General features: G+C 32.7%; 1 protein-coding gene across 1 annotated transcript; it reads left to right on the forward strand.

Annotated features, from left to right (window-relative positions):
- The first annotated feature begins 370 nt into the window (after positions 1-370).
- Positions 371-14,616, forward strand: LOC103569728 (E3 SUMO-protein ligase RanBP2). The gene is made up of 3 exons (XM_008547191.3): positions 371-606; positions 3,059-11,257; positions 14,095-14,616. Exons 1-3 carry the CDS (start codon positions 535-537, stop codon positions 14,284-14,286), a joined length of 8,463 nt encoding a protein of 2,820 aa, XP_008545413.1. The 5' UTR covers positions 371-534; the 3' UTR covers positions 14,287-14,616.
- The last annotated feature ends 212 nt before the right edge of the window (positions 14,617-14,828 follow it).

The raw sequence follows: 14,828 nt of genomic DNA on the forward strand, positions 1-14,828 counted from the left end.
GCGCGCGCTTTCTAAAATAAATATTTTATTTAAATAATTTAAATAATTATCAGTAATTAATTACAATAATAATTAACTCATTAATGAGTAAAAATTAAATTTTTATAAAAATTAATTTACAAAAATAATTAATGTAACAGCTGACAGCATGCCGGTATTGGGTATATAAAATTTTGAATATTTGAAAAAATGATTTTTTAAAATTACGCGGGTATATAAAATGATAATTACTTAATTAATTAGCGGAATATTAATTACATTTAATAAAATTATTTATATTTAGTGTTGATAATTATTTAAAAAAAATGTTTTTATTTTATTTCAGTCTGCGCAGAAGTAGATGCGCATAGGAACACGCGCTCTGTATTTACGCATACGTTAAATTCACCTGAAAAAACCGCCATTTGAAAGCAATTGTGATCAACGGTTGGAATAACGTTGTTAAATCATCTGATAAATTGATATCAATATAAATAATTGTGATAAAATAAAAAAGGAATCATTTGATGTAACACAATTATACTAGTTACTAAAATGTTTCGAACTAAAACGTCAGTTGATCGTCATGTGCAAGAATTATTCCGTAAAATCACGGACGAAAAGGAGGTGAGTGAGGTTAACTCATATGTATATATATATATATATATATATATATATATAGATACGGTAAATAAGCCTATCAACATGTCTTCCGGCATTTTTTCATATTTCTCGAATAATTTTTCATGCCGGTAATACTTTTTCACTTTCAAGATCATTATTTACACGATTTATATATTTATCAATGATAAATATGTAATTTTGTATTTTTTATTGAGTCATTAGATCGAATGACTTTTTTGACAATTGTCTGCTTGTACAATTGAAAATTTTTTTTTTATTGTGAGTCAAGTCAAGGTCGAAAATAAATTTCAAAGAAAAAATTTATGAATTTTTAAATTTTGAGTGTAATTTATTTTTGGAGCCGAGTCAATTATCGATGAAAAAAAAATATTTGATTTATTTTCAGTTTAACCAAATTTTTTATTCATTTAAAAGAATTTCAAAATTTATTTTATTTTAATAAAAAAAATTTTTAAAGTGAAAATTCATAACAATAAAGTTAGGAGACATTTAAAAATTTTTTGATTTTTTTTAACAAAAGAATAAATACTAAAAAAATATTTTGAAAAATTGCACGTATAGTTTATGAAATTTACGACATGTGCATTTTTTTAAAAATATTTTTTTTTTCATTATTTATCTGTTAAAAAAATTTTTTTAAATTTCAAATGTCTGCTAACTTTACTATCATTGAAAATGCGGTAATTTATTTAAATTTAAATATAAAATTATTTTTTTATCGAAACATTTATGATCCTGATTAGCAGATAATTAAAAATTTTCAGATTTTTTTCAACAAATCGATTACAAAAATAAAAACTCTAAAAAAATGCACACGCAGAAAATTTATAAAACTATCGGTGCAATTTTTAAAAATATTTTATTTTTTTAAATTTATCATTTTTAAAAAAATTCTAAAATCATTAGACGTCGGCTAACCAATGTCATAAACATTTGACATCTTGTATATAAAAAAAAAAAAAGTTATTTTATTTATTTTAAAAATAATAATTTCTTTTCTTATTTTAAACATTTCAAAATTGAAAAATTAATGAGACTAAAGTTAATCGACGTATAATTATTTTTTAACTTTTTTTAAAGCAGTAAAGAAAAAAATATTTGAAAAAATTGCACCTGAAGTTTTTTAAATTTTGTACATGTGCATATTTTTAGTTTTTGTTTTTTTTTTGCAATTTATTTGTTGAAAAAAAAATCAGAAAATTACTAATTGCCTGCTAACTTCAGGATCATAAAAATTAATTTTATTTTGATGGAAAACAATTTTTTAATTTGAAAATGCACTCATTTGCATAAAGTTTTTTTTATGTTTAAAGATTTCACATCTTGTATTATAAAAAATAAAAACTATTTTATTTGTTTTCAAAATAACCCACCTTTTTTTTTTTTATTTCAAACATTTGAAAAATTTATATTGATAAAAAAAATATTCAAATTCAAAAATGTGCTCACCTATTTAAAGTTAATTATCAGATTATTTTCATAACAAAGCATTTGATATTTTGTATATAAAAAAAAAAATTATTCTATCTACATATTTTCAAATCAAATTTTTTTCTTTTATTTCAAAGAATTTACAAGTTTATTTTAGTTCTGTTAGAAAAACTTTAAATGTGTATCTGCGCTGATTTACATTAATTTATTTATCAAATTATTGTTATATCAAAACATTTGACATCGTGTATTTAAAAAAAAAAGTTATTTTATTTATTTTTCAAATAATCAAAATTTTTTTATTTCAAACATTTTGAAAATTCAAAAATTGAGTTTTATTTCGATAAAAAAAATTTTTAAACCAAAATTCCGTCACATAAATTTTTTTTTTATCTAATTATTTGTCATTTTTTATATAAAAAATAAATTTGACATCTTGTATAAAAAAAAATCATTTTATCTATTTTCAAACTAATCAATTTTTTTTTTATTTTCAAGAATTTAAAAAATTTATTTTATTTGAAACAAAAAATTTTTAAAGATAAAACCCCGCTCACTTACATAATTTTTTTTTTAATTTATTTGAACATTTGACATCTTGTAAATACAAAGAAAAAAATAATCAGAATTTTTTTTATTTGAAACATTTAGAAAATTTTAAAATTAATTTTATTTTTATCACAGGAATTTTTAAACAAATATCCGCTGATTTACCTAAATCTAATTATCAAATTATTTTCATAGCAAAACACCTGATACTGACAATAGCAGACATTAAAAAAGTTTATTTCTTTCAAACAAACAACTAAAATTTTTATAGAAAAAACTTAAATAAATTTCATGTCAAAAATTTCAAAAATTTTTTTACGCATGGCCTAAAAATTGTATTCCCTCAAAAATAACTTGTTTATAAAATAAAAAACTTGTCCAACGTCTGCTACTGTCAGTATCATAAACATTTGATGTCTTCTACAAAAAAAAATTGTATTTTTTTTTTCAACAGAGATCACTTCGTTGTTACAACATAGCCAAGCTGTATTACCAAGTCGGTGACTTCGAGTCTGCTCGTCGATATGTATCGAATTATCTCGAAGTAAAAGTAGAGTCCGCAGCAGCCCACAAATTACTCGCTCAAATAAATGAAGCATTGGGACAAAAGGAAGCAGCCTTAGCCCAGTACCAGCTATCACTCGAACTAGACGGTCGTCAAGATGATTTGATTTTAAAAGTATGCGAGCTTTTAATAGACGTAGACATCAGCTTGGACATAAACCGTATCAAGTACTGGGTCGACCGAGCAGGTGAGAAATTTCCCCACCACCAAATAGTATTTCAATTAAAAGAAAAAATGTTGTCATCAGATCGATCTGGAATCAATGACGATCTTGAAGGCTTAATAATATCCGAGTTATCAACACGTCCATCAGACGTCATGTTGCGCGTTAAACTGATAAAATATTACATTTCTAAAAACCGTATTGCTGATGCTTATCGTCACGCGATCGATGTTGAAGCCAATTACATTCATCGAGATGATTTGCAGTGGTACGAAACTTTAGTTGACGTCATGACATTATTTAAAGAAACCAATAAATTTTCTTCATCATTTTGGATAAATTATGTCGCGTCTTGGGAGAGATTCGCTGCTTTATCATGCAAAGATGGTAATAAAGTGAAAACAATCGCCGAGGCAACTCAAGCAATTTTGAATTTCGACTCAGCTTTGCATGAAGTTAAACAACAGCCTCAACAGAATTCACCTTTCAATGATCAAATGTTCCATCACATGTCGGGTCAGCTTTACTACCATCTCGCTTGTCTGTTGCTGCGTAAAGCAAAACGTGAGCAGAAAAATTGGACTGAAATAGCGCGACTGTGCTGCCCATTGTTACTCAGCGCTTTTCATGCTGCTCCAATAGATCCAACCGGTTCATGGACTACTGGTTTGAAAGCTCCTTCTAAAACACTCGTCAATTTATGGCGTAAAGAAGGATGTTATCGTTGCAGTCAAGCTGCGCACGTGCTGCAAGATTACGCGCGTGATAATCCGAAGAAACTGATGGACAAAATTGAAGAGTTTATGAATAATTCTTGGCGCGAAAACATTTATCGTAAAATATTTAATAACAAAACTCAAAACCCAGCTAATTCATATTTTGTTAAAAATTCAAATCAAAATCCCCCTTTGAGACTTTTGTCAGCCACTGAACTCAAACAATACGACGAAGAGTCTAAAGAAGTTTATCCCGATTCCCTACATCATCACGTGTGGCTTGGAATCGTAAACAAGCCGCGTTTGAATAGCAATGAAGCTCCCGGGCCTTATCCCAATGAATATTCACACGTGTTTCCAAATTTGCAACTGTCCGTTTACAATCTAACTCAAGCTTCGCCTGACAGTCTCGGAATTCTCGATATAGACGCGTTCTTGAATGCCACTATATTGTGTTCTCTGAAAACTGTTGAAGAACAGCAAAAAAGCGGACTGCTGTCACCTGAACGTATGCCCACATTGCCCGCCGACTTAACGAACACTCTGTGCACGTCGGTCCAAGAAAAATGGTGGACGTACGCTTATAAAATTTACCGAAGATCTGAAATAATTTTCAGTGACATCGGGGAAATACGACAGGAAGTTCAACGCGGACTGGAAGTAATACGTTGCATTGGCAGTCACGGTTTGCATCCCAGTATTTTGGTTCATTTGGCTCGAATTTTTAACCACCGGAGTAAATTATTCAAAGACAAAGATAATAACAACGATCTTACATTCATCCAAGCCAGATGTGAATTGTACTGGTCTGCAGCAGTCCCATTACTTGAGCGATTACTCAACAATCAACAGATTCGTATGATAAGCACCCGAATTTTCGATTATCAAGGCAAAGAAATGAGCAATCTTGAGCTCAGCAATGCATTGGAAGAAGGTAGACTATTGATTGCATGTAAATACATCCGTGATAAAAACTATGAACAAGCGAGCGACATTCTTCAGTCATTGAAATGTCCTGAGGCTTCTTTCCATCAAGGAGAAATTTACAAAAAACTTGCTGATGAATTAGTTGAGTCATTACCAAAAGAGAGCATCACATCGTCAGTACGGTCTCAGTACTCGATAATGTTGACGAAAGCACGGAATTGTTTTTACTTGACTTTAGATCGGTTGCGTAGTCCAGGGATAAATCCAAACCATCCATTAAACGCAGAATTGGGAAGCCGACTGGCGATTATTGAAGATGAATTGTGGCGCAACGACGCCAAGAACGAGGCCGACAATGCGTCTGACGAAAGTTACTCGTCTGCTCACAGCGTCACTGAACAATTGGCCAATTCGACGATTAATCATTCGAGTATCATAACACCCCGGCGTAATAACCATCGCACACCTAGACAAGCAAGTACTCCACGTCATCACCATACTTTAGACAGCGAGATTACGCGCAGCCGAATCCAATCAGAAGCTCGGCCGAGTCCCGAACGTCTTGACGCACAAATCCGCCAGTTGTTGTACACAAAAGATAATATTTTGCACAGCGTAATGGACCAACAAAAAACACTACTGGAGTCTAACAAAGCATTGACTGAATCTAACAGACAATTGCAGGCAATCGTTGAAGATCTAAGAAAAGAAATGTCGGAATTCCGGCTTGAAGCGAAACAAAAAAAATCAAAACCTGCTGTTGGTGCTAATCAGTACGAAGATGACACTTATGTTTATGATGAAGACTACAGTGAGGTTAACTTGAAAAATACTCAGCCAATACCTCAACCCATAATTCCACCAGCTATTCCACCGCCGCATATTCCGACTAATATTTATCAACCACCGCGTCATCCATACTCGCCTCTGGTCTATCCCAATCAGCTGAGTAATTATTACACAGGGTTACCATTCAATGATCCCAGCCAACTGCAGCCATTTTATCCCCCGAGAGTTTTTCCATTGCCGGCACTCTATCCCTCGACGCCTGAACGTTCTATTGGGATCCCAAAAGTTCCAGACATGATGCAACCAGGTATGTTACAACCTAACTTATTCAATTCACATTTAATCAATCCGTTACATGACATTGTCTCTCCGCCACAAAATCAAGTCCCAGTTCAACCAGGCATCGATTTATCGACCACTGCTTCAGCGCCTAAAGAACCAGCCCCAATTAAAAACGTACCCGTAAATAAAGACCCGCCTGTCAATGTTACGATCACCAGCTCAGATACTGTTCCAACTAGTGCTTCAATTGTCCAACCGACTCTCAGTATTGTCATTCCACCCCAGCATCGTAAAACTACAACCATTGCCAATTCAAATCCAGTTACCACTAGTACTCCACATAATTATCAGATTTTAATGCCCACGGGCGCTAAAATTCCTTCGTCAGCAAACTTGCCATCATTTTTCAACACGAATCAGAACGTCAGTACGATAATCGGTAGCAATAATATTCCATTATCACAAGATAAAATAAATACCAGTGTGATATCAACCGGTTCTCACAACAGTTCTATTGAAGCTGTCGAAGTTGAGCATGACCCGATTCCTGATTTCCAGCCGGTGATTCCCCTTCCAGCTGAGGTTAAAGTTACAACTGGTGAAGAAGATGAAGAAACGTTATTTTGCGCTCGGGGTAAATTGTTCCGTTTTGTTGACAAAGAATGGAAGGATCGTGGTGTAGGAAATGTCAAACTGCTGCGTAATAAAGATGGCAAAGTCCGTTTGCTAATGAGACGTGATCAGGTACTGAAAATTTGTGCTAATCATTTATTGTCGTCTGATATGGAACTCAAAGCAATGCCAAACAATGATAAAGCCTGGACTTGGGCGGCTAATGATTACGCTGATGAAGAAGTTAGACTAGAAAAACTTTGTATCAAATTTAAATTAGTCGAAGAAGCTCAGTTATTCAAAGAGAAATTTGATGAAGCGAAAAAATCAATCCCCTTATCGCCGCCGAAAATTAAAGACCCGGAAAAATCTAAAACTAAAGATGTTGATAAGAAAACTGATGATAAAACATCAGGTTCGTTGATGGTTGGTGGGTTCTCATTCACTTCTACGCCAGTTATTCAATCGACGGTATCTGCTGATGACAATAAACTCAAGCAAGCTGAAGAACCACCAAAGCCAAGCCCATTTGCTGGGTTTTCATTCAGCAAAAGCGAACCATCAATGCCAGCAACCGGATTCTCTTTTACCAAAACCTTTGCATCAGCTCCTGAAGTTAAATCCGATTTATCTAATGCACTAGCTGACGTAACCATTACAAGTAAACCACTACATCAACCACAAGGCTTGTCATCGTCCTCGTTGTCATCAGTATCGAGTTCAGGTTCTCAAATCATGGGAACAATAAACGATGATCATGAAGCGGTTTTGTTTAACAAGAATGCGAGTTTGATGCGCAGTATTGGTGAGTCAGGACAATGGAAAGATCGTGGCATGGGATCATTGATGCTTTTGCTCAACGAAAAGTCACGTAAATTGCGAATATTGATGAGAAAATTAGACACTTTGAAATTGTCTATCAACCAAACGATAACAGGTAATTTCATTGTTATGAATTTAAGTGGAGCATCAAATGTTCTTTGCTGGTCATCCACGGAACAGATAAAATCCGGAAAGCATGAAACTTATGCTGTGTCATTCAAAGATTCAACAGAAGCTGATGACTTCCGTGATAAAGTAAACCGCTTGATAAAAATGATGGTCGACAATGAAATTCCTGCTGAAAATATTGTCAAAAATGGCAAAACAATTGAAGTAATTGAATCAATTAAATCAACAGCTCCACAGTCTTTATCAGAAATGTTCAAACCAGCCGCTGGCTCCTGGGAATGTACCAGTTGCTATACCAGAAATAACGCGGGAACAACTCACTGCGTTGCTTGTTCTGCTCCATCAGTTGTAAGCTCGACAGGTCACAAAATCACCGAAATATTAAAACCACAAGCTCCATCGGCACAAACATCAGCTGATAATTCAAACACCAAACCATCGTTCGGTGGATTATTTAAACCACAACCCGATTCGTGGGAATGCAAAACCTGTTACATACGAAACGTTAAATCTGATACTTACTGCATTGCTTGTGACAGTCCTGTGGATCCGTCGATGCCTCCTAAGCCAAAACCGAATGACTTTGGATTAAAACCAAACAACTCTGGATCCACGCAAACGTTTACTTTTGGATTTGCACAGCAACCAGCGACAGCAACTTCACAATCAACTAATTTATTTACCGACATGTTGAAGGGTCAAAAAGACACTCCAAGTGTTACTGGTTCGTCATCAGCACCCACGTTCTCATTTGGTTTAAATTCACAAGCATCAAAAGATTCTGGTATCAGCGGATTTACATTCAAAGCACCAGTTGCTGATGTCAAATTACCTGGAGACAATAAGCCACTGGATTTCAGTGTGTTCGGTAAAAAATCAGAAAGTAAAGACTTCATTTTTGGCAACACACAAAAACTTGACCCGCCGACACCCAACACGTTCGCATTCGGATCACCTGGAAAGTCATTTGACTTTCAGTTTTCATCAAAGTCTCCAGTTAAATCACCTGGTGCTGCTGATGTGAGTGAAGACGAAGTCGCTGAGAGTGAGGATGTTTATTTTGCACCTGTGATACCGTTGCCTGATAAAGTTGAAGTAAAAACTGGTGAAGAAGACGAGCAAGTTCTCTATTGTCATCGCGCGAAGCTTTTCAGATATGATGCCAAAAGTAAAGAATGGAAAGAACGTGGACTGGGTGACATCAAAATCCTTCGACATGAAGAAAGCCAGAAAACCCGATTTGTTATGCGTCGCGAACAAACGCTCAAGTTATGCCTCAATCACTTTGTAACAACGGAATTAGACATAACTAAAAAAGATGACAAAACCTGGATGTGGTACGCAGCTGATTACAGTGATGGAGAAATAGAATATGTCCAGTTCGCTTGTCGTTTTAAAACCCAGGAAATTGCTCAAGAGTTTAAGGAAGCTGCTGATCTCGCTATTTCCAATGTAGCTTTTGATACCAATGAAGAGTCATCGGCACCAACCAATCAACCAGCTTCTCCAAATCAAAGTATCACCCAAGATGTCCAAGTGGTTTATGAGCTCAAAGTCACACCGGAAGAGAAAGATGCAGCTTTGAAATTGAAGCTTCCCGAAAACTTTTACGCTTACAAACAAAAAGAAGACTGTCCAGGATGTATCGGATGCAAAGACCCAGATGTCTCGTTATTTGAAAGCGACAAATCCAAGCCTCAAACCGTTGCTTCACCGACTACGCCACTCAATGTCAAATTAGCGCCACCTAAATTGAGCCCATTGCCGTCACAAGCTCCTGCATCAACCACTAGCTCCATGGTCTTCGGTGGCGTCAATTCATTCTCATTTGGCTCGACTACGACCCCAACATTCGGAGCTACGCCCGTTTTTGGCGGCAACTCACTTGCAGCAAATGACAAAGATAAAAAACCAAGTTTTGTTTTTGGCAGTTCTGCAATTCCTGATACTTCCGAGTCTGATAAATCGAAAAATTTGTTTGCTGATAAAACAATTTGTAGCCCAACTTTGTCGACTGTTAATTTTGGCAAAAGCCAGGCTTTCAATAAATCATTTGGCGAACCACAAAACCAGGGATGGGTTTTCGGTGCTTCCAGTGCAACTGGAAGTTCAATATTTGGTGGAAACAGCAACAATACTGCAAGTAAATCTGAATCAAGCTCAACAGGATTTAATTTAAAAGCAAGTACACCATTTTCGAGTACATTTGGAAGTGGGTTGACCATAACAGCTAAGACTGAGCAACCAACAGCAACACCAACTTCTATTTTTGGTTCGATTGCTAATGATTCTCAAGCTCTTTCATTTGGAAGCTTAGCTAAATCCGTTCCAGCAACTTCAGCACCAGCAACTTCAACACCACCAGCAACCAATTCATTAGTCTTTGGTTCAACAACAACAGCAACACCAGCATCATCTAATTCATTAGTCTTTGGTTCAACAACAGCAACACCAGCATCATCTAGTTCATTAGTCTTTGGTTCAACACCAGCAACACCAGCATCAACTAGTTCATTAGTTTTTGGTTCAACACCAGCAACACCAGCATCAACTAGTTCATTAGTTTTTGGTTCAACAGCAACACCACCGACAACAACGTCAGCCAAAGTTTTTGGAGACACATCAATATTTGGTGGAACAGCATTCGGATCTGCTACAATGAGTTTTGGTTCATTAGGCACTGGTTCCAATACTAAATTACCAGAAACTCCACTGAAAGCAGATGGACCCACTGCATTTTTAAATACCGATAACATCACAACGTTTTCCAGTCTCGCAGCCAAAGCCAGTCAACCAGTTGGTTTCAAAACGGATCCTAATTTCTCATTTGCTGGCGCAGGACAATCATTGTTTGGTTCTAAGCCTTCGGTAACTAAAAATGAAAAAACTCCTAAGAAAGATGAAGACGAGGAAGATGATAAGGCAGACGATGGTCAGGAATATGATCCGCATTACGAGCCAATAATTCCACTACCTGATGCGATTGAAGTTTGGACTGGCGAAGAAGACGAAGAAAAAGTATTCAGTCAACGTGCGAAATTGTACAGATATGAAACGGAAACGAAAGAATGGAAAGAACGAGGTGTTGGTGACATGAAACTTCTGCACCATGTTGAGAAAGGAACTTATCGGCTCTTGCTGCGACGTGAGCAAATACACAAAATTGTTTGCAACTTTTCCTTATCACCAGACTTGGAATTCCAGCCGCTAAAAACATCTGACCGCAGTTGGATATGGGTGGGAATGAATTACATTGAAGGTGAACTTGTGTTGGAGCAGTTGGCAGTGAGATTCAAAAACCCGCAACTGGCAATGGAGTTCAAGCAGGCGATAGATAAAGCCCAGCAGGAGTTACGAGAAAGACCACCGCGTAATAATGAAGACTCACATGGAGATGATGACTACCCGGAGTATCATGTCGAAGAAGAAGACGATGATGAGCATGATGAAGAAGATGATGAACAATCGATGATGTTTGAACGAGCTGCTAAGTTGTTTTTGCTAGAAGATGACGGGTGGCATGTGTTGACTGATGGTCAGCTCAAGATGCTGTACGATTCTGAATTGTACGGGGCGCGGATTATGTTCGAGACTGCCTCAGGAAATAATATTTGCAACTGTGTTATCGCAATAGAAACGGAAATTCAGGTAAGACTTTTATTTTTAAATTATAAGGTGTCTCTAAAAAAGAACACAGTAAAATATATTGGGTGAGATAAAGGGCCTAGTTTCTGAAAAAAAAAAAATTTGATCTGTTTTTGATCTTTTACAAAAATTTTAAGCTGTCTTCGACCTGTTGTTTTAAAAAACAATTGCGTTACGGGCAGACAAAACTAGATTAATTTTTTAACTTTAAAAATTTTAGTTCTGAAAATTTGCAAGGAAAAAACTGGACAAAAATAAGTCTGACTTTGGCCTGGATAAGGAATAGTACGGACAAAAACAGATTAAATTCCTCTATAAAATAATTACGATTTATAAACTTGAATTAAAAAAAAAAACATTTGAATTTATCATTTATTTTAAAACAGATTAATTTTTTGACCCGCGATCAAGATCAGGGTGGCCACAAAGAAATGATTTCAAAATTCCCTGATATTTCCCGGTTTTCCAGTAAAGTTTTTCACATTTTTCCATGATTTAGAAATTTTTTTCGAATCATTTAAATATTCAAAGTTTTAATTATATTTTCATTTTCAATAATTAAATGTCATAATTAAATGATGCGAGAAACCGTAAAAAATAAAATAATATTGCCTACTTTTGATTATTCGATGTTAAAAATTTATAAGTTGAAATATTTAATAAGAAATTTTATGATTTGAATAAATTCAAAATACACTGGTTACAAAAATTAAGGGATACTAAAAAAATTTCAAATTTTTTAGTAACTTTCAACAGTCTGTAACTCGAAGGAAAATGGTTATACAAGAAAAACACAAACTGTAATTTCAAGTGTCTAGTTTTCTGATCTGGTCTTCAAATTTTGTTATTATGCACAATTCCGTAACAATCGAAAATCAATTATAATTATCGAAAACAGTATTGAAGCGCGATGACTGTTTTTAAGACGAGTAAAAATTCGGTAAATTTATTTTTCGATAGTTTTCTTAGGATTACTCCGGAACCGCACATAATAAAAAAATTGAAAGATCAGATCAGAAAACCAGACACTTGAAGCTACAATTTGCCTTTTTTGTTTTTGTTGTACGACCATTTTCCTTCGAATTATAACCTATTGAAAATCACTTTAAAATTTGAAATTTTTTTAATATCCCTTAATTTTTATAATTAGTGTATAAGTATTGAAAATTCTTCAAATTTTGAAATATCAATTCCCGGATACTTTTCAAAATTCCCTGACATTTCCATGATATTTCCCGGGTGCGTTGAATTCCCTGATTATTCCTGGTTTTCCCGATGTGTGGCCACCCTGAAGATAACTAAATAATTTTGTTCTATTTTTTTTTTTTCAAAAAAAAAGTTTATAAAGATAAATTTAAAAAAAAAAAAGTCCTGATCAGTCAATTTTGGAAAAGATAGCTTATTAAAAAAAAAAAACTTTTTTTCATATTCGTAACTTTTTTTTGGGTGGGTAAAAAAATTTGAAAAAATTCAGACACCTTTTTGATAGTGTAAGGTAAATGTCCCAATACCGGAACGACGAAGGGTATATGACTGATTTTTATCGTTTTAAAAATATTCAAATAAATTATAAACCAAAATAATTTATTACATCATATAGAATAGACATTTACCAATTCAAAAATAATCAAATTAGTTCATTTTTCTTAAATTTAATAGAAAAAAAAAATTTTTTTTTTATGACACCCAAAAGACCCAATACCGGAACGCTGAAATAGCCTTGTCCCAATACGGGAATTCGGTTGTCCTAATACCGGAACAGTAAATAAAATAAGTTATTTTTTGCATTTATTCATGGTGAAAATATTAATAATTATTAAAAAATATTAATGTAAAACGCGTATTAATGTAGCAGACATCAGAGAACTTTAGAATTATAAATAAATAAGATAAATAATTAAAAAAATAATATTTACAAAAAAAGCACTATTAATTTCAAAATTTTTTGAATTTGCATTTTTTAAAATTTTATATTATTAATTATTTACTCGATTTATTAATAATTTTAAATTTGTCTGATGTCTGCTATATCACACCCATAATCTAAAATGTATTTAAAATTTAAAAATGATTGAATATTTAATGAAAATAAATATTTTGAACTAAAGAATAGAAACAAAATAAATCATTTGAGGTTATACTAGAAAAATAATTGAAAAAAAAAAAACTAAAAACAAAAATTAATTTTGTATGATTTAAATTAGAGTTTATCTATACTTAATCTATTTCGTATAACAATTATACATACTGCATTAAATATTAGGGCTCCAGTAATAATTAATATTGTACTTGATTTAGCCAGTCAATAAAACTCACTGTTAATGTCTATCGATAACATTAATATGATTGGCTGTTCCGGTACTGGGCACGGGTTCATTTTGGTGTACCAATAGACGAACAGTAAAATTAATATAATAATACTATTTTTTTCATATTTTTAATATGTTTTCTTGAATTTTATGTCATTCAAGATGCATATACAAAAAAAAAAATTATTGAAAAGTAATTCTATGCATTTTCTATAAGCTTAAGACCATTGACTGATTTCTTAGCAAAACCATTAAGAGACATGAAAAAGTCATGAATCCGAGACTATTGCTCTAATTTACATTTTTTTTTTCATATTTTAAATATTTTCTAAAATCTATTTTATATCTTATTTTTTAAGTGAAAGATTAAGGTTTTAAGTAAAGAAAGTTTTATTTAGTTTCATCCCGTACGAGTTGAAATATAATATAATGATTATCAAATCGTTCCGGTATTGGGTCTTGTTCCGGTATAGGGACATTTACCTTACAATATGATAATTAATTATTTTTTTTTCTTTTTTCATATTAAAGGTTGAAAAAAATGAATGTATATGGACTGCAATTGATGATACATTCGAACCCTTAGCACGACGTACTTTCAAAGCTCAATTTTCATCAGAAGAAGATGCACAGGAAATGTATATGCACTTCCAAGATGCTCACGATTATGCACGCCAAGCTGACATTAGTGAACACAATTATATATATAACTCATATATATAGATAACGATTTTTCATCGGCTAGATAATATTTTTTTTCTACTTGATTGGATACAAAAAACTTATTTTTAATTACTTTAAAAATTAAAATTAAGTAAAACTAGAAAAAAAAAAAAATAATTAAATAAAAATATTAATTTCTTCTTTCACGTTTGTAAATTTGAATAATTAAAATTACGTAGTTTAAATAATTTTTTTTTTACTTAATATTAATTTTTATTTTACATGGGATCAAATCTAAAAGAAAAGATTGTAGAAACTTTCTAAAAAATTTATCTACTTATTTTAAAATCATTAAATAAAAATAAGACTTTTTTTTAAGTAACAACAGATGATATTATTTATTTTGTATCTTTCTTTTCTTTTTTTTATTAATACTTCATTTTCCCATTTCTTTTAAGATGAATAAAAAAAAAATTAAATAAGACGAATAACTTTTTGAATAAACGTAACTTTATGATTTTTTTTTAAATATTATATATAGTTAAAGTTAATTATTAATTAAAAATGTTTATTAAAATAAGTTGGATGGTTAAATTATTTTT

Source organism: Microplitis demolitor, chromosome 6, assembly GCF_026212275.2.
Source record: "Microplitis demolitor isolate Queensland-Clemson2020A chromosome 6, iyMicDemo2.1a, whole genome shotgun sequence".
Taxonomy (NCBI): domain Eukaryota; kingdom Metazoa; phylum Arthropoda; class Insecta; order Hymenoptera; family Braconidae; genus Microplitis; species Microplitis demolitor.

What these genes read in the sequence shown, in the direction of transcription:
- LOC103569728 (XM_008547191.3), top strand. Translation starts at nt 535, where the DNA reads ATGTTTCGAACTAAAACGTCAGTTGATCGTCATGTGCAAGAATTATTC. An exon ending in AAATCACGGACGAAAAGGAG is followed by an intron (nt 607 to 3,058) that starts GTGAGTGAGGTT and finishes TTTTTTCAACAG; the next exon opens with AGATCACTTCGTTGTTACAA. An exon ending in CAATAGAAACGGAAATTCAG is followed by an intron (nt 11,258 to 14,094) that starts GTAAGACTTTTA and finishes TTCATATTAAAG; the next exon opens with GTTGAAAAAAATGAATGTAT.